Below are 23823 nucleotides of genomic sequence, written 5' to 3'. Positions count from 1 at the left end.
GTGTACAGTTAATAGTGTACTGTGTTAACAGGTCCTGAAACTTGTCATGCTACTTCTAATAGCTTTGTGGTGACATGTTAAAAATAGATTGTGTCTCTTATTATCCAGTTTGGTTGTCCGAATTGGACCGGTTGGTGGGTTCAGCCTGCTGAGAGCCTCATGATAGCTGCATAAAAACTTACCTTGCACTGCCTTTAATTGTAAGAGGAAGGAATAATCTGTAACAGTTAAACCCAGGCTTACCACTCCGTTGCAACCACCTAGAAGCCTAAGGTGAAGTTTCTGGCATCGCACACCTAGAGTGTGTGTTCTCCAAACTGGGATCACAACCTAGAAGCTTTATACTGTCTGCAAATCATATGGGTTGACATTAGACATGCATGGACACATACCCTGTTCCTTTCTGGGCTTGAAGGCCTGAGGGCACAATCCTTTAGGTGGTTTGCTAGGCCGGGTTCCAGGGTCAAGACTTAAGAGTTTTGGTTCATACTCTGGAATCTCTGAGGAGTAATGATGTTAAACTTCAAAACAGATTATGTTCCCTTGCATAGCTGCAGAAGCTACTTCGTATGCTTTTAAGGAGACGGCCAAGTGTCTCATCATTTTAGTTACTCTAAATCCAAGAATCCTGCTTTAGGTGTTGGCAGTAGATGCCAGTCTCTTTGCAGAGGAGGGTCCCCAGGTTGCCTGGCAATCAAAAAATGGGAGCTTCCCATTCCATCCCACCCTGTCCTGCAGCAATTGGCATACAGCACATATTTGGTCTTTTGAATGAAGTACCGTATTTTTCGCTCCATAAGATGCACTTTTTTCCCCCAAAAAAGTGGGGGGAAAAGTGCGTGCGTCTTATGGAGTGAATACTGCAAAAAAAAACAACAACAACAAAACACTCTTCCCCTGGCCCCGCCCCCTGCCCGCTCTGCTCGGCTCCGCTTCCCAGGAAAGTGTGGGTGGGGTGGCAGTCTTGCTGAGCAAGCCCGTGTGTCTACTCAGAAGTAAGTCTCAGCGTCACTGGGGCTCACTCCCAGGAAAGCATGGGTGGGGTGGCAGTCTCGCTGCCCAATCCTGTGCATGCCTACTCTGAAGTAAGTCCCATTAGAGTCAGGGGGGCTTACTCCCAGGAAAGCCTCTCTCCGCCCCCAAGCCTAGAGCATCACATCCTCTCTCCCCCCAAGCCTGGAGCATCACATCCTCTCTCCCCCCAAGCCTGGAGCATCACAGCTTTTCTCTTCCGCCCCCCAAGCCTAGAGCATCACAGACTCTTCCCTCCCCCCAAGCCTGGAGCATCACAGCTTCTCTGCAACACAAACACTTTCCCCCTCTCTCACACACACAGGCTGCCCCCTTCACTTACACACACAGATGCTCTGCCCCCCCCACTCACACAGCAGGGGAGGGGCACTTTCACTCACCTCATCCAGCATCTGAATGTAAGCCCCCCCCCCATCACAAAGAAAAAACTGTCTCCTTGGTCAGAATGCCAGTGTTTGCTTATTGCACAAGCCCCAGGTAAGGCTCAGTTCTCACCATAAATCCAGAGGTTTGTTGTGTCTTGAGAATTCAAGTTGTGGTTGGACTTTTCACTTGTTCATTTGTATTGGAATCACAGAAGAACTGGCGAGGAGGTAGATGTGGTGTCAGCAGTGGCCCCTTTAAGGGTAAGGCCTGGGCATCCAGCAGAGTGTGCTGCACAGTTGCAGCCACTGGAAGGCAATAGGGCCCTCAGGGATATAAGGAGTACCAGAGGCAGAAAGGGTTTGTGGGTTTTGAAGGAGTGCAGGTTGGAGGTAGGAGAGGGGACTGACTGGGTTTATTGAATTTGGAATCTGACTGTGGATTGTGACTGGACTTGGATACCCTAATGGATTTGACTGACCTACCTGGAACCTGACCTTGGACTGTAATTTGGCTTATTGGCTCTGGACTCTGATTTGGTAACTCTGATTGATGGGACTGATTTACTTGGCATCTGTGGACTGGAACTGGACTCACTTTTGCTTGCTGCACTGGTGAGTTGCACAAGGGGGACTGATCAGCTTTAAGTGGGCACGAGGCCCAGTGGATTGGAATTTAGCAGAACATCATTGTAGCAGAAAGATAATGTGATCCCCTATTTGTGTGCACCTGCTTTTGTGAGCTTCATAAATTCTGACTCTAGCAATGATGAGTTCTTGGGGTTTCCAGAAAACTAGAGTACTCAAACCTTTAAGTCTCTCCATTTGTTAATGACAGTGATAATGGTTCTTAATGCCGCTGTTGACTGCTGTTCACTTTACATGGTTCAAATGTTATTCTGTTATAGTTTATTAAATATTTATTACACTGTTTGGTTCAGAATATTTTTTTCCTTGTTTTCCTCCTCTAAAAACGAGGTGCATCTTATGGTCAGGTGCGTCTTATGGAGCGAAAAATATGGTATATATGAGAACATTGAGAAAGATGATTATTAAGGGACACCAGTCTCCATTTGCTATCATGGTAGTGACTGACAAGGTCATCTAGTTCAACCCCCTGCCTGTATTAGGAAATCCTCTTAGAGCAGGGTGGTCCAACTCAAAGCCCGTGGGTCACACACAGCCTGCTATGCCCTTTTGGGCTGCCCTTGAAAAGTCCCGCCTTAGTTACTACCCACGGCCTCCTCCTGCTTCACTGACTTTTTAGTCTTCCAGCTGTGCTGTTCCGGCTTCTCCTTTGGAGAGGGAGAAGACGGAATGGTGTGGCAGGGAGATTGAAAAGCCACACTGCCATCCTCGCCTCCTGAGCCTGGCAGCTCAGAATCCAGAAGTGGCAGTGGCCAGATCACATCACTGCCAGTTATTTTAGAGTTTGCATACTCGGGTGTCTGCATGACACCATGACATGCGGTCCCTTCAGCAGTTAAAAGTTGGACTGCCCTGTCTTAGAAGCAGAGGCATAACGTCCTTCCTTGATGCCTGGGGCAGCGATGTTTCATGACATAATTTCCTGACTCTCCTCGGAGAAGAAGGATCTGGCTGCATGTACTTCTGCTCCTCTGGGTAAAGCCCAGAAGCGACTACCTTCACGTTGCTTGTGGTGCAAAGACAGTTACTCAAAGGCTTGCCCCAGAGCAGGAGCAGCCATGTGTGTGTGGCCAGCAACTCCACCTCTGAGGGGAGCCTGGAGGTGAGTGCCTTTGCAAAGGCAGTCTCTTCCGGGCTCTCTTCAGAGGAGGGGGCTGGTGCTGCAGCTGGTTTGTGCCTCCCCCACCCATTGCTTCTCCTCTGGAGGCTGGAAGTGGCTGTAGCTTTCTCCATAACTAGGGCAGAGCCTGGGGCTAGTCTTGCACCCCCCCCTTAGTGGAGTACCCAGAGCAAGTGCCCCTCAGACTCCGACCTAGTTATGGCTACGTCTAGACTCTCTAGGCAGTGTTTCTCAAACCGTGGGTTGGGACCAACTAGGTGGGTCACGAGCCAATTTCAGGTGGGCCCTCATTCATTTCAATATTTTATTTTTAATATATTAGACTTGATGCTACCATGGTATGTGACTGCATTTACAGACCTGTACTTTTAACAAGCTACTACATATATTCTTTTAACAATGTTAGTAAATGGGACTTACTCCTGGGTAAGTGTGGGTAGGATTGCAGCCTAAGATTCCTAAAAATTTTCCTGCTTGATGATGTCACTTCCGGTCATGACATCACTTCTGGTGGGTCCTGACAGATTCTCATTCTAAAAAGTGGGTCCTGGTGCTAAATGTGTGAGAACCACTGGTCTAGAGCATCTCCAGCAGGTGCCTTTCAAGCCTCTGCATGACGATCTCCAGTTAGGGAGAATCTACCACCTTCCTCGGCAATCTGTTCCACTGCCGAACTGCCCTTACCATCAATAATTTCTTCTTGATGTCCAACTAGATTCTCCTCTCCTACAGTTCGTACCTATTACATCTAGTTCTACTGTCAGAGGCAGTTGAGAACAAATTTGCTCCTCCTTCCATATGACAGCCTTTCAGGTATTTAAGGAGTGTCACCCCCCCCCCCCACAACTCCAGGCTGAACATACCAAGTCCCCTTAACCTTTCCTTGTAGGGCTTGTTCTCCAGCCCTCTGATCATCCTTGTTGCTCTTCTCTGAATCCACTCCAGTTTGACTGCATCTTCCTTAAAGTGAACTTTCCCAAATTGGACACAGTACTCCAGGTTAGGTCTGATGGATGCACCATAGAGTGGAACTACCACTTCTTGTGACTTGGAAGCTACGGTTCTACTAATGCAGGCCAAAATTGTGTAACGATTTCTCTCTTCCCCCCCCCCCCCATGTTATTCTCACAACTGCCCTATAAGGTGGGTTAGGCTTCAAGTTAGTGACTGGTATAAGGACATCCAGAGAATTTATGGCAGAGCCAGAATGTGATCCCAAGTGCCCCCTGTCTAAATCCAACGTATACAGTACTGGCCCTAACACATTGCCAGCAGTGCAGGAATTGTTGCTAGGTGCTGAGTTGTGCTGGATTTTGTTCACAGCCTTTAAAAAATTGTGGATTCCAGGTCTGGTCTCTTTGTAATTTGAGCACTAGAGGGATTGGGTTGTTTTCAAGCACCTGGCAAGACACAAATACCTGAAGAACATTCGTCTAGGTGGGCCATAATGTGAGCCTGGGCTGAGTATTCTGCATGGCTTGCAGGGTTTTGGTGTGTTTGAGACTCAGAAAAACACACCTTCTGTTCCTTCCCTTTGCTGCAAAATGACAACTTCTTATGAGTGCTTGGTGAAGAAGAGGCTATACCTTTATCCTCTGGCAAAGTTCATACACGCAGAGGAGGGACTGGGGTGGTTTTGCAGAAGTGACAGCAGCTTTGGATAGTAGATTTTGGATATCATTTAGGACAACAGACAGGAATAGACACACGTCTGATGGATGAACACTATCTTCTGATCTTGGAAGCTAAGCAGGGTCAGGCCTGGTTAGTACTTGGATGGGAGACCGCCTGGGAATACCAGGTGCTGTAGGCTTATACCATAGTCTTTCGAGACTGAAGGTTGCCAACCAACCAACCGATGGGGGTATGTCTGATCCACTGTGGTATTCTTCTGCACAAGCTCTGTTGAAATGCTTGCAAACAGCAGCAGAGTTGTGCTGTTATGCAGTTCTGTGTGTTTCTCTGGGGTTTCTGCAGGAAAACTTCATAGAGTGCCCTGTGATAATGGAAAGGGGATGGTGTTTTGAGTTGCCTGACTTAGGCACCAAAATGACTTGAACCAGCTCTAGGTTGGACATTACAAGCACTTTTAAATGGTGCTACTGGTGTAATACAGTATGCGTAACCAAGTTCTGCTCAGATTTTTGTGGTCCCTGCTGCTGCCACCACCACCCAGTCCCTACCATACCAAATTGGAAGTATGATGATGTCTTAGTTGAGGGAGATTCAGCTCCTTAAAATCTTGGTTGTGAAGAGACAATCACTCCCAGAACTTTAACCACCGCTGTAATAAAGTAATGATACTACCAGACACGACTACAGCAACCATGGCAAATATGATTCTCAGCAGATCTGCAAAGGATGCTTAATAGATTAGGTATACTGTAAGTTCATGTGAGGCAAGAGGTAGACCCAACAGGCTTGGTTGGTACCCTGCAGAAATTTGAGGCTCTCAGGAGCCTCTTTAACATGCAGGGGTTCTGCAGCAGGAACTCCAGGTTTCCTTAGCAGGCAAAATGATGTGGATTCCCAAAAGGGGAGAACATTTTAAACTACAATTGCAGAGCACAAGGATTTACTAAAGTGTTGAGGTTTATTCTTGGCCTCCAACTACCAAACTTAAGATAGGAAATGTCTTTATTTGATAATTTGGACTCCAGCATTTTGTGTTCAAATTAAATAGAATATGGGACTTTTGAGGACTTACATATGAAGTCTTGTTGACTTACGTATGAAGTCTAAACCAGAGGATAAAGGTATATCGTTGTGTTCTAGATTTCGTTAAAAATATGTCACCTGCCTTCTGCGTGTTCTAGAGCAAGTCTGCACAACCAGTACCCACTAGCCTTGTATGGTGACCCACTTGGGCTTAGAAAACCTCCTGTTTTTACTGCCTGCCTAGGACTGCAAGGACAGAGGTTGCCAAGCCACAGTACATTGCTGGCAGGCTCTGTTCACAAGTTTGGAATTGACCCAAGAAACATTGCAACCAAAGTCAGATAGATGTATGGATGTGCTATAGTCCCAGGGGCTTGGGAGAGGGGAAGGTTAATGATTCATATAGGCTGCAGTCCAAGACACACTTACTTAACACTTAAGTTCCACCATTGAATACACTTACATCTGTGTAAATATGCACAGAATAGCACTGTAAAAGTGGTAATGCCGTGTTAAAAATAGAAGCTATTGAATTCCATCAGGCTTAAGTTCACTCTTCAGTGTATATGAGCTCTTTTTTATTTTTTTTAAGTCATCCCTCAGTATTAAATTCTGTGGCTAGTATACAATTAAAACCATCAAAACGTTCTAATGCAATTAAAAGCCAACATAAAATCTGTACAAAAGGAATTACAGACATAAATTCATTGAATCCAGCAGAGTCACAAAAACAAGCTACAAAACATCAAAATAATTTAAAAAGAATACCACTGAAATGGTGTCTAAAGAACCAATAGAAGAATTAATGTATTTGTTTTTTCCATTGTGGATTAAAACCCTTCCAGGGATTTACAAAAAGAGAAATTCAGTTTGCCTCATGGGGATGAGCCCTATCTAAATGCACAGATAAAAGATCAGGCTAATCTAACACACCCTGACCCAGAGCTATTCAAACTGGGGCGTCGTGACACCCATCCTGACAGCCCTGGCTTCTGCCCCCTGAGGTGTGGGGAGCCCTGTGCAAGCGTCTCCCCCTGTGCCCCCCGCCTCCCCTACCACTTATACATTGGAGCTCATGTTTGTTTAAGGGCCTTCACATGCAGAGCTCAGCACACATTGTTCAGATTTGCACTTTCTGGCCACAGCACTATTAGAGGGTCCCAGTCATAAAAACTAGGCCTGTGCACATCAAGCACTACACAGGTAGGCCTCTGTGCAAAGGTTGGCTCTGTGCACAAACAGTGGTTGGGCCAGCATGGTCTGAGTCCCTGCTATTCATTGTGTCTGAGAGTTAAGATAGTCTTATGGGTCAAGTAGGAGCCCACAGGTCACCAGTTGGTTATTCCTGATTTAGATTTTTCAGGCTTCTTGATGCATGTATCTTAGCATGGGTAACAATTTTTCTGTATCTCATTCATCCCCATAAAATTCTTGTGTCCATGCATTTCCACATAGCCAACCTGTACTATGGAAACATGCAACTATTGCTCGTTCATTTTGTGGAATCCAGATGTTTTTGCTCAAAGACACAGTCGTCTTTCAAAAATATCACATTTCCCCCATGGTCAAACTGTAATATACTTTTGCTGGGAATGTACAATTATTCTCTCAACCATGGGGCTATTGTGATTTTATTTATTTCATTTATTACAGTATTTATATACCACCTTTTCATAGACTCAATGTGGTTTACATAGGGAGGCAGACCATAAACCCCCCTTTTTTTTCAAATGGGGTTTTCGCAAGTCTTATTCTATGAGAGAAAGAACCCTCCATTTATCCAGGTGTTTCCTTTCATAGTGCAATTGTCATCCTGTTTACACAGCTCTTGTGCTTGTGGTATAAACTGGAATGTGGTTGTAGGAATCTCATGGGCACCTCTTGGATAGCGCCCTTGACGCCCAACACAATTTCTCCTTCATGGATGTTTGGCCATCCTGGATAGTTACATACCAAGAAGTTTGCCAGTAGCCAGGCTGGGTTGGTGAGATTTACTCTGGCAGGAGTTTCTGGGGTGTGACAATTAATTGAATTAGTATTCGGAGAGCAAGAATAAGAATCAAAGGTAGGAAGGTGGAGCAGAACCAAGTGGGACATCCTTACTGCAGGATGTGGTGATGGTGTCTAACCTAGATGCCATTAAAAGGGGATTGGACAGATTTCTGGAGGAAAACTCCATCACAGGTTACAAACCATGATGGGTAGGTTTAGTCTGAGATTACCTGGTCACCCATCCTGAGGGCTGTGTAGGAATTTTTTTCTGTCATCCAAACTGGCCATGGATGGCAGTTTTTTTTGCCTACCCCAGACTTTCCAGGGAGGGAAGGTGTGTTACATAAGAAGAGCCATGCTGGATCAGGCCCAGGGCCAATCTAGTCCAACTTCCTGTATCTCACAGTGGCCACAAAACCACAAGATACTTGCATCTTGCTGCCTCCTCCCTGCATCTAGCATTCTATTTACGTCACACACACCCACACCCCAGCGAAGACACCAGATTGCAATTGGATTTAACTTGTGCTACTTTATTAAACACAGTGACCAATTTTTAATGCATGAAACTACTGAACATAACTTCGCTCCCTCACCAGTCTGGGATAGGCAAAAAAAAAAACTGCCATCCACAGCCAATTTGGATGACAGAAAAAATTTCCTACCCGGCCCTCATAGTAGGTTTCAGTAGGTTTAAAAATTGGTTTCATGCTTTAAAAATTTCAGGTTTCATGCTTTAAAAATTGGTCATTTGTGTTTAATAAAGTGGCCCGAGTTAAACCCAAGTGCAGTCTGGTGTCTTCCCTGGGGAGGTGCAAGTATAAATAGAGTGCCAGATGCAGGGGAGTGGCAGTAAGATGAAAGATGTGGGCTTTGTGAGGCATCTGGAGGGCCGCTGAGAGATACAGGAAGCTAGACTAGATGGTCCCTGGGCTTGATTCAGTAGGGCTCTTCTTGTATTCTTATGTGGGCATGGGCTGAAGTAAACTGTGTTCTGCAACAGGTTTATGGAAGAATGAACAGCCTGGGAACTGATAGGAAAGATTATATTTAGGATTCCCAACCAATCAGAGGGCTGGATGAGATCCAATTGTCATTTTCAAGACCTTTGAGGGAACAGCAGGAAATTCCACTGCTTCTCTGGGTCAAAATAGATCTGACAGAGGAGATCCATGATTGGCTCTTTTGATCCAAGGCATGGGCTTGCTGCTGCACAAAGGGTACAGGCGCAGTAGAGAGGCTCATATTTTTTTTCCCATAGTAAGGAAAAATTCTTAGTAGAAATTTTAGTTTAAAAAAAAAACTTTAATAAGGAAAATGTAAGATTATATGAGTATATAGTAAGCCCCCACCATTCTGTGGTCCCATATCTGCAGTTTCACTTATCCATGGTTTTCAAGCCCCATCATGCTCATGACTCGCCTCTTTGTTTGCAAATGCTTTGCATAAAGCTTTTTCTTCCTTTAGCCTTGGAAATGTAAGCAAACAGCAAGAACCTAGACTCATAACTACTAGAGGAATGCTAGAGAAGGCAACAGTGAGAGCGCTAACAGGAAGTGGAGTCTAGTGTTCTCGCTGTCTGTCCGCTTCCTCCGCTTCCTCTTCCCCTTCCTGTTAGTGTTATCACTGTCGCCTCCCCTAGTGTTCCTCTAGCAGCTACAAGTCTAGGTTCTCACTGTCGGCTTCCTTTTCCAAAGCATTCTAAAGCAGAAGGATGAAAAATCTTCCCTTTACAGAGTCATGAACCCAACACGGTGAATTTGAGTAGGGTTTGCTATTATCCATGCTAGCAGCAGGAACATTCGCCGCGGATACAGAGGGATGCTTGTATTCTATTAAAGGCCTGATGTGAAGGGGGCCTCCTGTACTTCCCTCAGCAGGAAGCCTTTCCTTCTCCAGCACTGCTGTCCTGATCCAATTTGTATCCCTCTCAACTATGTTAAAAATATGTAGGTTTTTGATTATTTGGAGATCTGATCAGGTTTGTTTTGGCTCTTAGTAGCTGAAATTGGTCAGTCTTTAGCATGAGACAAAAGGACAACAATTGAGATCCAGTGTAGCTTTTCAGCCTTTGTTCTTCAGCATTTGTTTTCAACCTTTCTTTTTCTTTTCTCCAGTGTGGAAGGAGACCCACCGGGAAGTGAGGCGGGTACTATAGTGGACAGCCTGGGCACTCAGCCTCCATATCGCTGTGCCCCTGAGGTGACCACGGTTGAGCATTACGATTTGGCACCATCGTCATCGTCATCCTCTGTCTGTCACACTCCATCACCAGGACTCCCGTGGGCTCAGCGGGCTCGGCTACAGCCCGCCAGTGTGGCGCTGAGGAAGCAAGAAGAGGAGGAGAGCAAGCGTTCTAAGGCGTTGTCAGACAGCTATGAACTCTCAACTGACCTTCAGGACAAAAAGGTACTAATAGATCTCTTAAGCAGGTGTATATATAAGGTCAGGAAACCCTATATATAAAACCAAGAGCCTTATCTCATCTAATGTGTGTCACTTGCCTCTGTGATGCTTGTAGGATTGAGCAAATATGGATGCCCAGAGGCTTGCTGAGGTCCCACTGTGCCAACTCAACTCAACTCTCTCATAGTTCCAGTCTTCTCAGCAGCCCATCCCATAGTAAGATTCTGCAGGCAAAGGGAGTGGAGTCAAACTGTGCATTGGGTTTGTCAGAAGGTTGGAACAGCACAGCAGAGACTTCATTTAGTTTATTAATTTATATCTTGACTTTCTGCATTTGATCCATTCAAGGCAGCTGGTAACAAAAGTAAAAATGTACAGGCCACCACAGAAAGCACAGTACATAGCAGACTAAAACACTGATTTCAAGGGGCAGTGTCAAGATGCTAAGGACACCTCCCTCGGAAGGCTGTTCACAGTCTGGGCACCACAACAGAAAAGTCCTCCTCTCTCTTTTTGGGTATTCACCACACCTCTGGAAGTGGAGGAATATGGAGAAGGGCTTCAGTAGTGTAGCTCCTTGCAGAGGAGGAGGCAGTTCTTAAGATACTTCTGTGGCTTGGACCTACCTAAGAGCCCAGCATGAAGTGAGAAATTTTGCCCCACCTCAGTCCTCTGCAACTGGGTGAATGTGTGGCAGGAGGAGAAGAAAAAACTGGGTGGATGCCAAGAGAGGTGGAACTCTGTGTGCTCCTTTATTCACCTGTGCTCTTGACTATTTGGGGACATACAGTGCCCAAGAACAATCAAATGATGCAGTCATCTCTGTTGGCATCTTTATTAATAGGGTCTCTCCCAAGCCACCTACCTTTTGATGCCACATCAATGTTGTCCCTTAACCACATTGTTTTCCTTACTTTCTGGCCTGAAATTTTGCCACCACCCCGTACTGACCTTCTGCTGCCTATCGCAGGTGGAGATGCTGGAGCGGAAGTATGGGGGCTATTTCCTGAGCCGGCGGGCAGCTCGCACCATCCAGACAGCCTTCCGCCAGTACCGCATGAACAAGAAGTTTGAGCGTCTGCGTAGTTCAGCATCCGAGAGTCGCATGTCCCGACGCATTATCCTCTCCAACATGCGGATGCAGTATTCCTTTGAAGAGTATGACAAAGCCCAGAATGCCCCTTATTTTGAAGGCAAGCCTGCATCGCTGGATGAGGGGACTATGGTTGGTACTCGTCCTCACCTATTGGATCGTGGCCTTCCCTATGGTGGCTCCTGTCGGGCTGGCTTGGATGGTGGCTCCCTCCATTCCTCTTCTGGAGGCTTCTGCAATGACATCACTGAGCTAGAGGACTCCTTCTCCAAGCAGGTAGGCTATGCTAAATGGCTCTGATCCATGCCTTCCTCTCTTGGTCACTTGAAAGCAGTCTGCTCACTTTTTTTCCTCTGCTCTGTTTGGACCTTTTCACAACCCATTTGATTGTTCCTTTTAGTCATCCCCACGGTTGTCATGGTCTCCATTTGCTCCCTCAAGGTTCCCCTTTGGCTTTTCCCAATCTCCATCTGTTTTTGATACCACCATTGTGACTTCACATCATAGCCTAACTCCCAGCCAATTTTCCTCTCACTCATTCCACTGCTTAATTTCTACAGCGAGTGATGCTGAGTCCCCCATGGAATGGTGTCTGGTCCATCTTTGAAGTTTCATTTTAAAAAAGAAAAATCTCTTAACCTTTTTATTATAACAAAATTAGGAAAGGTATGCAGGGGGTACACTAACTGTTTGCTCAAGGAGGAATCCTGACTTCCAGGATACTTCTGCATTGTAAGTCTGTTAACAGTCCTTGTTTGTTTTTTACGTTTGCTTGATTAAGACTTGTATCCTGTCTTTCTCTCATTAAAACAACTGAAAAATCCCAGGCCACATAACAAAGAAGTTATAACCAATATAGAATTAAACCAAGATTTTTGTCGCTGTACAACTTCTAATTTTCTTTTAGGGGCTTTACAGATGATGATTACTGTTGTTGGCAATACGTTGATGCAGCGTAGTAAGCAAGAAACTGAGCTATGAATTGGAAAGTCCCTCTTTCAATTATGATTGCTGCTAGGAACTCCCTGGAAGAGCTTAGGCAAGCCACTCTCTGAGCCATCAGTGTACTCTCTCCCCATCCACATCCTGCTCTTTACAGGGTTGTTGCAAAAAGATTATTTGTGACATACCCTACAGCTCCATACCAATGCTGAATAGTACTGTTGTTCAGTAGTACAGTGCAGGAGCACTGGAAATGTTTGTCAAGCTAGTTCACCTTCATTTTAATTCTTTCAAAATTTAAAATTTTGTTGTATTGAAATTTTAAAATGATCTTAAACTAAATAGGTTTAATACAGTTTTCTGTTTAGGTTTCTGCTATATCATATTTATTTAAGGTACCTACCCTTCAGTTCTAAGTACACCCCAGGCTGCACATTCCACAGCTCATGACTGCACCAGGGCAAGTGCAGATACCAGTCCTGGATGCAGAAAGCAATGTTTTGAGCATCTTAAAGCAGTGTTTTTCAAACTGTGGGTCGGGACCCACCAGCTGGGTTGCAAGCCAATTTCAGGTGGGTTGCAAGCCAATTTCAGGTGGGTCCCCACTTCAATATTTTATTTTTAATATATTAGACTTGATGCTACCATGGTATGTGACTCCTTTTGGGGAAATGCTACAGACCTGTACTTTTAACAAGCTACTATGTATATGCTTTTAACAATGATAGTAAATGGAACTTACTCCTGGGGAAGTGGGGGTAGGATTGCAGCCTAGGATTCCTGAAAATTTTCCTGCTTGATGATGTCACTTCCGGTCCTGACATCACTTCTGGTGGGTCCTGACAGATTCTCATTCTAAAAAGTGGGTCCCGGTGCTAAAAGTTTGAGAACCAGTGCTTTACTTTAAGAAACAGGTTTATAGCTTTTCAGGTTGCATTGGAAGAGTTTGGTAAAGGAGGGGGGCTAGAGGTGATGAGGGCTGAGAAGAGGGCTGAGAGGGAAACAGAACTGGAGGGGACATGAAGCAGGATTTCCAGTGTTGAGGTGTCCGCATACCAGCATCCTCAAGAGAGTCCTTATCATCCAGTTCATAAATTGTCCCTCTTCCTCACCCTAATAGAATCCTTCCTTGCCATAGGCCGGTTCCTGTTTTACAATAAGCAAACAAAAATGTTGTAAAATAAGAAGCATATGAAGGTCAATTTCTGGATGTGTATTTTTGTTTGCAAAATTCTTTGGTTGCGCGCCGCCCCCCCATTTATGTGTTCAGTGTTCTGAAACAGGAGCTATTACAGCCTATAGCTATGGAGATCTCAAAAGCAGCAGACTGCAATTTAAAATATGTTTTTGTTTCTTTTGTTGGCTTTATTTGATTTTGATAGTGATTTTACCAATTCACAATTTTTTTCCGCAATTCTGCATATTTTTTTCAATTCAATCCTTCATATGTCTCTTTCAAAGACCATCCAAAGCTTGTTTGATTTCTCAGATAGAAATGCAGTGTTGCTTCGTTTCCGCAGAATTTGGATTTACTTGGATGCAGCATTTTAGTTCCATATTATTTTTTTCTTTTTTTAACACATTACACACATGGCTTTGCATAGATCCATCCTGGCTGACTTCCTTTTATGCTTCCCAACAGGTGAAGTCTTTGGCAGAATCAATAGATGAAGCTTTAAATTGCCATCCTCTGGGGCAGGAGGGCGGGCCAGGAGGGCCCTCTCTGGAGAAGAGTGAATCCAAGGAGCAGCAGGGGGACAGCGCAGCCACTTCTTTTAGTGACGTAACACTATACCTGGATGAAGGCGCTCCCACGTCTCCTCTCTCACTGGAGCGCCCACCCAGTACTGAGCCACCTGAGCCCAGTGGAGGAGTGCCAATCCCACCACCCCCGCGGCCAGAGTACTGGGGTGGGCCCCAGCGGGAGGACAGTCGGGAGAACGGGGGTGGCAGCCGACGCAGTACGCCTTGTATGGAATGCCGGGACTTCCGCCTGCGTGGCGCCCACCTCCCCCTGCTCACCATTGAGCCTCCCAGTGACAGCTCAGTAGATCTCAGTGATCGCTCTGACCGGGGCTCTCTCAATCGAGGCTTAATGTATGAGCAAGATGGCTGCAGCCCCCACGGCACTCTAAAGCATCCCGCCGGACCCACCCGTTCCCCACATCCCCATCGGCATTATCACCCTGAACAAAACCAACCGCCTCCACCACTGCCTATGCCACCCCCTCCGGCCCCTGGCCGTCTTCCTCCTCCCCCTCCTCCTGACAACTCTGATGGTGACAACGATAGCCTCAACAGCACTACTAACTCCAACGAAACCATCAACTGCAGCTCAGGTTCCTCCTCCCGTGACAGCCTGCGCGACCCTCCCCCACCTGCCCCAACCGCCACCTCGGCCCCTGGTGGACCCTGCAAACAGACCTACCAGCGGGAGACGCGGCACAGCTGGGACTCTCCAGCCTTCAACAACGACATTGTGCAGCGTCGCCAGTACCGCATCGGCCTCAATCTCTTCAACAAGTATGACACGCATGAGCAGCCTGAGGGGAGGGGCTTATGGAAGCTTCTGTTGCAGAAGGATAGTGATTTTGGAGGGGAGTTCCTGGTTTTGGGAGAAAATAGACTTGTTTGGGATGAACGGTATCTGGTGTGCAAAAAAGGCATCTGTAAGGATGCTTAGTATTTAGTGGCCCTACAAACACCAAACCTATTCTTGATGTTTGAGTAGAAGTTGCCTGACCACACCAGCATAAGAAACCCAACTGAAGCTGTAAGATAAAGGGAAGCCAGGACCCAGGAGAGTTTGAGCCATCTCTTGACTGAGCAGGTTGGGCCTATGACTGTATATAAATGCTGCCCATAGATGTCCTCTCCAAAGATTTTAGGGTGTTCCATTTTTGTCATAGCTTCTTCATGGAAGAACTGCCTTCTCTTGAGTTGGTCCACACATTGAGCAAATAGGGCATTCACTCCAGATACAGATGCCACTGTCTCTGCTCCCAAACACTGCTTCTGCTGCAGTCTCCAAACAACAATCCAGTTCTTTTGCCTGGTCTCATAGTTTGGGGAATATTCAGGACTGTGGATATTCTGTGCCTCTGCGTGGGGGGCAAGGAGGGTGTTGCACAACACAACATTTTCTGTGGGGCACTAACTGAATATTCTGAACCTTTCTTGGGTAATTTAAAAGAAACGAGGCAGTTTGCTAGCCATGTTGCTGATGCTGGGCAAACACAATATACAACCATGGAGAGACTGCTCCTCCCCCCGAGGATGGTTTGATTCTGTACATTGTCATTCTCCCCCTCCTTCTTCCAGGCTCAGCCAACAGCCAAACCAGGGATTTTTGATACAAACAATTGTTGGAAGGAGGAAAGAGCCTGCTCACCTTCCACAGGGCCAGGAGAGGATTATGTGCTCTTGAATATGGGTGGGAAGGTGGAGGCAAAACATTCCCTTAAAGGGAGGAGTTTGGAGGTCAGGCACCAAAGTGCTACATTTTAGTAGGATTTCCAGTGTTCTAATATCTCTTTTCCCTCGGCATAGTTGTGAGCTTACTCACAACTATGTGAGCTTACTCACAACCTCCCCAAATTACTGACACATCTCAGGAGGATTTTGTCTTTTGCTTTGCTTCTCCTGTTTCTGTCTAGGCTTGTCATCTTTTTTATTGGCCATGCTTCTGTGACTTTAACAGCAGTTGATGTGCAGAAATGTAAGCAGGTGAAGTTTTTTGTTCTTGGCATGGGGATCAGTGGTGAGAAAAGCTCTGTTAGCTTAGCATTCTGCATATCAGATTGCTCTTAAAGGCACAGGAGCATGGCTAGTACAAAAAGTGTTCTTCTTGGTCCTAACTGCCACATGCTCCTCTTCCAGCTATCCAGCCTGACCACTTCCTACCAGCACAATGCAAGTCATCTGGGCCAAGGAAGGGGATGGAGGAAGGGCTCCATCCCCTTTGGCTTCCTGTTGCTCTTGGTGATTTAATTGCTGCTAAGCAAGACAGCATCTGTTTTGCTGGCAGGATGCAGCAGGCAGGCTTTTGGGGGCTGGGAGGCAACCATAGCATCATATCAACCAGCTAGAGTCATGACTCATGTTGAGTCCTTAGGGCAAAGTGCCAGGTCAGGAGAGCTCAGTGCCTGCCTTACCAGGAGATGATCCTTGCTTATTTACCCCATCACAGATTCCTTGCCTGGTAGTGAACTTTTCCAGAACTGGTCTCGCCCAAGGCATTTTGGTGTCCTAAGCAAAACATCCAAATGGTTTCCCCTCCACCCACTCTTGCATGCACATGCAGTCACACAAAACATGCACATTCTCTCTTACTGACTTTTGTGGGTTGAATCCACTGGAAAGTTCTCTTGCCTGAACTTCCTTGATATATGAGCATGAGCTACCAAAAAGACCAGTGGATTATGCCTCACTGGTCAAGTATGCCTGCTTCATTTTCTATTGCCTTTGAATGCTAACCAAAATCCACTACCTGGGCTGAGCAAATGGTAGTGCCATTGCTCTGTCAATCCAGGACAGCTCTGTCACATATATGGGTCTTCCAAGTTTTGGAACCACTCCCATTCAAGATCACCTCATGCCTCCTTTATCTGTGGAGTTGCTCTTAGAATTACTACTGTTTTCATCCCTTTCGTTTTACGTCATAGAATGCTGGCAAGAGAAACTTCTTTTTCTTTTGAGGCCTAGATGCAGTGTTAACTGTTGTGTTCTTTTTCTTCACAACCTCTTCTGACCCTCTCCAGCATCCAATGCACGTGCAGTATTTTGAAAATATTAAAATGAAAAAGTTGTCGCTGACACCTTGTGGCCGCTGGCAAAACTTCAACAGGGAGACCTTGAACTAGACATATGGCAGAATGAGGTAGTAGGATGAACCATGCTGCTTATGACTGCAGGTGGAGGGAATCACATTTTTAATGCTCCTCTAGTTTTCACAGAAATAAAAGCAAATACCTCCCTGCAAGCTGAAAACGTGCAGAGTAGGCAAAGGATTGGGCTAGAATTTTTTCCCCTTCATTTTCAGGCAGTTGGAGAGATGGGAGAGTAATCAACAGAAGGACTTTTTTCTATAATAAAATTCACTGCCTGGCTACATTGTTACTATCAATTAACATACATAGTAGCAAAGGCTGATAAAGTTTCAAAAGAAATACTTTGCTCACAGTTTCCAAGATTACATACCTTCTGAGTGGTCAGAGGTCCCTACTGTTTGTGGAGCAAAAAACTCTAGAGCTGTTCTTTTTGTGTGGATATGTGTGAGGTCTGCCATTGTGGAGACAGAGCACACATCCTCCCGCTTCAATGGTTTGGAGAGAGTGTGTGAGAAAGGGCAGGAAGGAAATAGTGTTAAGGAACATATCTCCTGCAAGGATCATAGAGGGTAGGTAAAGTGGCTTGGCTGTCTGGACAAGTAGGCTGCCCCCCAGGGTCCTGAGACAGCATTGCATCCATGCCCCAACAAAAATAGCATCCCCCACCTGCATTCCATTCTACAGTTTTGCTGCATATGTAGGCTAGGCCTTCTTTGCTTTTTCAGTCCTTAGCTGGCGCTTGGAGAGCAGGTTGTCCTCTCAGGGCCCAATCCTATCCAACTTTCCAGCACTGGTGTAGCCACAATGCAGCCCCTAGGTTAGGAAACAAATGTTGCCATACCTTGAGGAGGCCTCTGTGACTGCCTCCCCACCACAGAATGCAGTGCATGCCCCATTGGCACAGCTACACTGGCACTGGAAAATGGAATAGGATTGGGCTCTCAGCCACTATGCTGCTGTAAGTACCACTGGAATCCATAAATGACATGCTTCCACTCTTTGCTGGTAATATTTCTTAGCGATATTTCTTGCTTGGTCAATAGTCAGATGCTGGTTCCTTAGGTCTTCCTCAATGTGTTTGAGCCGCATTTTGTTTGGTGCTGCCTGTTAAAGCCTCCAAAAGAGAGGTCGCTCTCGCCAGAGGTGTGGCTGGGCCTTAATGCAGAAATCTATTAAAACCACTTTGGACTTGGAGATTGACCTACTTGGCTGTCTGTACAATACCTAGATTTTGCTTGGTCTAGGTCTTGCTTGTGTGGCTCCCTAGACTTGCCCAAGGAGTTTCTGCCTGCCTGCCTTCTTCCTACTATCACCTTTCTGTATCCACTTGTTAATACTCCTCAGTTTGGCTCCTGTTGGGACATTCTTTAGACTTTGGCTTGCAACTACCTCTGTTGTTATCCTGCTGTGGATTTGCTCCATTATGCTCTGGTCCCAATCCTGCTAGAACCTGCACTTTAGTTCCTGCATGCTCAATTGCCTATGGTGCTAGCAGAAGCCTACAATTTAATTTTCATACGAATATCCACCCCGTCTCACCCAGCAACATGTTAGTGGAAGAGACCATTTTCAGTCTGTGATTTGCTTGATTCATGTTCATGGGCTGTTGAATTAAGGGAGAATCATTCTGTATTCCATGTGTGGAGACAAGGCTTGCCTGACCATGCCAGCAGTGTTTTGGGCTTTTGATGAAGAAGGATGGAATCTGGGAGTCACTCCCTGTGGTCCTTTGCAGACATCAGGAAAAAATTCCTGATGGTAAGGGCAGTTCAGCAGTGGAACAGATTGCTGAAGTGGTGGATTCTCCTTCACTGGAGATATTCAAGCAGAGGCTTGACCAGCATCTGTTGGAGATGCTCTAAGAGGATTTCCTGCATAAGGCAGGGGATTGGACTAGATGACCTATTAGGCCCTTTTCAGCTCTATGATTCCATGATTAAAGGATGCTAGGGCACACAGGTTATGTGGTGCTGTTTCTCAGGACAGTTAAATTCCTTGAGTCAGTCTCATTTGGGGGCATGTTTACCCCATCATGTATAATAGCCGGCTCTTCAGCCTTGAATTTGTTTGCATGACTAAAAGAGAAATTCAAAGTCTGATATGAGGTCAAGAGATGCTGTAACACGCGGCTCATGGGCCACATGCAGCCCACCAGGCCCATCTTGGAAGCCCCTGGAGGTCTGATGGCCCCCCCCTGGCTCCCCAGCGATCTTCTCCCAGCCTTGCTGCACTGGTGTCAAGCAGACGAGAGTGAAGGCTGCAGCCTTCGCCATTGACTGCTTGAGATTAGCAAGGCAAGGCTCAGCAAGTGAGCTCTCGCAGATGACTGTTCTCATGAGAGCTTGCTTCCCCAGTCCCTCCCACCTCAAGCAGGCAGGGGGGAACACTGCATCCTTTGCCCTTGGCTGCTTGAGGCCAGCACAGCAAGGCTGGGAAAGGGAGTTCTCAGGAAACCCGCTAGCCTTGTGAGAGTTCCTTTCCCCAACCTTAGCCTCTTACAGATGATAGTGGCAGTGGCCAGAGCAGCAGCAGCACCTTGGAGGCACCTTTGGTGGCTGCTAGCATTGCAACTGGTTGTACCAGTGCTTGGAGGGGCAGCTTGCTTACAGGGCACGCCCATGGCACAGCAGCCAAAGGGTACTGGGCTCCCACAGCCAGCAAACCCGGTTTAGTGCGCCCAGGAAGAGTCAGACCTGCCCCTCCAGGTTAATATTTGACATCTCAGTGAAGGTGCCACTGCTGCCCCAGGAGACATGATCCGGATCACCGAAGATTTATTGATCTTTGCAGTATTGCCTCCCCCACCCACCCACCTCAGATAGCAGAATGCTGCTGCATGCAGCCCCCAGGTGACATCCCCAATTAAGGGAGAAAGGGTTAATGCCCCCTCCCTAAAGAAACACAAAAACCTCTATGATGCCACATTTAGTTTGTCCATCACAGCTTTGGGACTTCATCACACACAGACCCTTATTTTTTAAAGAGACTGCAGGGGGAAGCAGTGTAGTAAGGGGTTGAGGGGGGCTGGATCTGCTTCCTTCTAGCAAATGAGAAGCACCTTGCATGATGGCGTGGAGGGAGGGAGGCAGCTTCCAATTTGAAGGGTGCAGGAAGCTCACACACATCCCTGCCTTGTGGGCTCCAATCCCAACCTCTACCTCCAGTTCCCACCCTGTGCAGATGGAGGAGGAGGAGAAAGCCTCCCCTTCCTTCTCCAGGCAACACAAAGTGCTACAATCTCCCAAAGAAATGGAGGAAACTGATCTCAGAGTCTGTTGAGCTGCCCTCCCCATGCCATCCCACTCCCCTGACTCCAGACCTCTTTTTAAAAAATTTCATTTGATTTAAAGGGGGCAGGTGAAGAGGGAGACATAAGAGGGAGATTTCCACAAATCCCTCACCTCCCTATTTTGGGGGAGGGAGTGAAGTCTTTAGTTGGAGACGTTACCTGTTTTATCACCTCTTGTATTAACTTTGTTTGGACTTTAGTGCAGGCCATCATCCCACTTATAATGGACAGCACCCTGTCCTCCTTTGAAAACCAATAGGGTGGGCATTGACTGGAGGTTACAAAAAAGGCACTGCGAAGTCAGAGGAGCTTCATCTTGCTTGGACTGTGGTTGGAGAAGGAACTGCCTGTGATCTCTACAGAAATCACAGGCCCAAAAACTGTTCTTTTTCATCCACTCTTAAGCTTTTAGCTTGACCTATCATCAGCACAAGATACAGTATTGGTGCTCACTTCACCTTTCTGATAGTGAACCTTCCATTTCCAGTTTTGTCAGTCAGAAGGGCTAGATTTGATTTAGAGTTGTTTTCCAGTTTGGTAATTAGAACTTGACTTGTGCAATGGTCATTCAGTTATTACTACAGCCAGCTAAGAATTAAGCAGCTGCCCCTGATCCCTGCAAGAGATCCCAGGCTGCAGAGGCCTGTAACGCTTTCATTTTCATATTTATTGGCACAAGATATTGATGCTAACTTTAGTTTTGTGATAGTGAACCCTGAGTTTCCTATTTCGAACGAGAAGTGCTTTTGGTTTTCTCCCTCACTTAATGATTAATTTTTATATATTAATTGTGTATATTAAATTAAATAAATATATTGCAAACACTTTATGATAGGAAATGTAATTCATTGTGCAGCCCCTGGGTTCCATCTTGAAGTTGGTATGCGGCCCCTGAGGTACAAAAAGTTGGACTGCCCTGCTATGGAAGACCCTTCCATCTTCTCTGGCTTTTATACCAAATAAGTGAATATTGAAACCACATCATAAGCTGGGCAGTAAAGGATTGGATTTGGTGGGGTCTGTCTTGTCCAGTAAAGGATTGGTTTTGGAATGTAAGGGTTCAAAAATTCTAGTACAGCAGCATCACTAAACTTTTTCAAGCTGAGGTCAATTCCCTGACTAGTGCTCCTGCCCAATTATGGCAGATGATAGAGGGAAGTGGGTTTCAGTTAAAAATTGTTTCAAGTGCGCATTAACTCCTTCTCATCCCACTGACAGGAAACCAGAGAAAGGGATCCAGTATTTGATTGAGAGAGGCTTCCTATCAGACACACCAGTTGGCGTGGCACGCTTTATTCTGGAGCGAAAGGGACTTAGCCGGCAGATGATTGGAGAATTTCTTGGCAACCGACAAAAGCAATTCAACCGGGATGTACTTGAGTAAGGAGATTGCACATTTTCCACTATGATTGTGATTTTATAGCCCACCCTACCCCCCAATGCTCAGGGTATTTTACAGGTTGTGTCTCATTATTCGCAGGTTTCCGTTCCCAGAACTCACGTGGATGGCAAAAATCACATTAAAGCAAATCCATTTTTTTTAAAAAAAGTTCTTTGGCTGGGTGATTTAAAAACAACCTTACTGACCTTTGTGATGTAAAACAGTCATTAGACAGAGAATTCATCAATCAGTCTCTTAGAAAGTCTTCACTTTCCAGGGACCCCTCCCTTCACCCACAGCAAAGTGATTATCTTTCTTTCAAGTGCTCAGGGGGAAGGGAGGGTTCTAAGTGACTGGAGAGAGAATGATTGATGGATTGTCAGCTGGCTACCCTCTCTCACATTAACAAGGCTATTGCTAAAGGCCTGTTTTCCTTTAATTTAAAGGGCCCTTCTCATTGTGTTAAGATGGCCAAATCCATGGATTTTTCCACAGGTGACAAATCCATGGATATTAGGTTATACCTGTAATTGCTTTCATGACTGTCTCTCTAGTAAGAAAAGCAGTTTTTGAAACTGTGGAGGGATGGATTTTTTCCCTTCTCCAGGGATCAGCACGTTCTTTCTCATTTGCAGTGTCCATTCGTGTTGACTCAAAACCGTGCATAAAAAATCTGTATATAACAAGGTTGGACTTGTGTATTTCTTTTAAAAATGCGAAGAGAGGGCTTATGTTGGTAAGCATAGTGGTTAGAAATGTGAGCTATTAGATGAGAAATTCCTGGTTTAAAATCTTATCTATGAGTTCACTGGCCAGTTTTAGGTAAGCTACTGTTCTTTCAAGCTCAGCCCTGCCCACCTCTGTAATACAGTGATAATAATAATACTGAACTGGGGGCCATTTGGGAACCATTTCTGATTGTAATGGCTGGTGGCACAAGTTCCTTGGAAGATTGTGAAACCTTTCTCTGGAGGATTTCCAGAAAGGCTTAGATCAGGGGTGCTCACACTTTTTTGGCTCGAGAGCTACTTTGAAACCCAGCAAGGCCCAGAGATCTACCAGAGTTTTTTTTACAATGTTCGCGCCATCATAACATATAACATTTATGTGTACAATGTATGTTGGTGTACCTTGAGCCCCACTGAGTATAACAGGACTTACTCCTGAGTAGACATGCCTAGGATTAGGCTGTGAGGCTGCAATCCTAGCCACACTTACCTGGGAGTAAGCCCCATTGAGTACAATGGGCCTTACTCCTGGCGTTTCCTCCCAGAGGCACCTGAAGGGGGGGTCGGCACTCTGCGATCTACTCATTTTGCCTCGTGATCTACCGGTAGATCGCGATCCACCTATTGAGCACCCCTGGCTTAGATCATATTTTCCAGGACCAGTAGTTTATAGTGCCTTCTCCTTTGAGATCAATAAGGTGAAATTATTCATCATGTTCTTTCTACATGGTTCCCTGAGTTACAGATGGCTTGCATTGGCACTTTCACATAATTTGTGGTGCATTTGTCCAGGTGCTATAGCACTATACCAGCAAGAGCCAACTGTTTTGGGCTATGTACATTTTTCCTTATAGATCTTCAGATTGGAATCAGTACATATATAGGGGACCTATAGGGTTACACTAAGTATGCACTTCCATAACTGTGGGACAAAGATAGAAAAATGTATCCTCGTTCATGTGCACAGGAAGTCAGACTTACGCTTAGTTTTGAAATCAGGATGGGATGTGGTTAAATATGTCAGGCTAATATTCCCCCCCCCCCAACTTGCTACCAGTTTTCTCATTGACCTTTCTACTGCCTTGCAGCTGTGTGGTAGATGAGATGGACTTCTCCAACATGGACCTAGATGAAGCTTTGCGAAAGTTCCAATCTCACATCCGGGTGCAAGGCGAGGCACAGAAGGTGGAACGCCTCATTGAGGCATTCAGGTATGTTGGAGGCACCTTTCCAAGGTTTCCTGATGGGCATTGCAGGGGGATTTGTCCAGAGAAACACTATAGGCAATAGAGAGCATGTCATTCTTCCCTAGAATTCTTTTGATTAATCACTGCAATAAGAGC

General features: G+C 45.9%; 1 protein-coding gene across 6 annotated transcripts in view; it reads left to right on the top strand.

The window, feature by feature from the left end:
* The window catches only part of IQSEC2 (IQ motif and Sec7 domain ArfGEF 2), a 171472-nt gene that overhangs the window by 129589 nt on the left and 18060 nt on the right, over positions 1–23823 (top strand). For all 6 annotated transcript variants that reach the window (XM_066613970.1, XM_066613969.1, XM_066613971.1 and 3 more), the window contains 5 exons: positions 9930–10221; positions 11189–11587; positions 13896–14776; positions 21590–21751; positions 23569–23691. In XM_066613970.1, the coding sequence (XP_066470067.1) occupies positions 9930–10221; positions 11189–11587; positions 13896–14776; positions 21590–21751; positions 23569–23691 (1857 nt within the window). The remainder of the gene's footprint in view (positions 1–9929; positions 10222–11188; positions 11588–13895; positions 14777–21589; positions 21752–23568; positions 23692–23823) is intronic.

Source organism: Tiliqua scincoides, chromosome 2 (genome assembly GCF_035046505.1).
Source record: "Tiliqua scincoides isolate rTilSci1 chromosome 2, rTilSci1.hap2, whole genome shotgun sequence".
Taxonomy (NCBI): Eukaryota; Metazoa; Chordata; class Lepidosauria; order Squamata; family Scincidae; genus Tiliqua; species Tiliqua scincoides.
The sequence above is the reverse complement of the archived record's forward strand: the minus strand, read 5'-3'. Positions and strand labels throughout refer to the sequence as shown.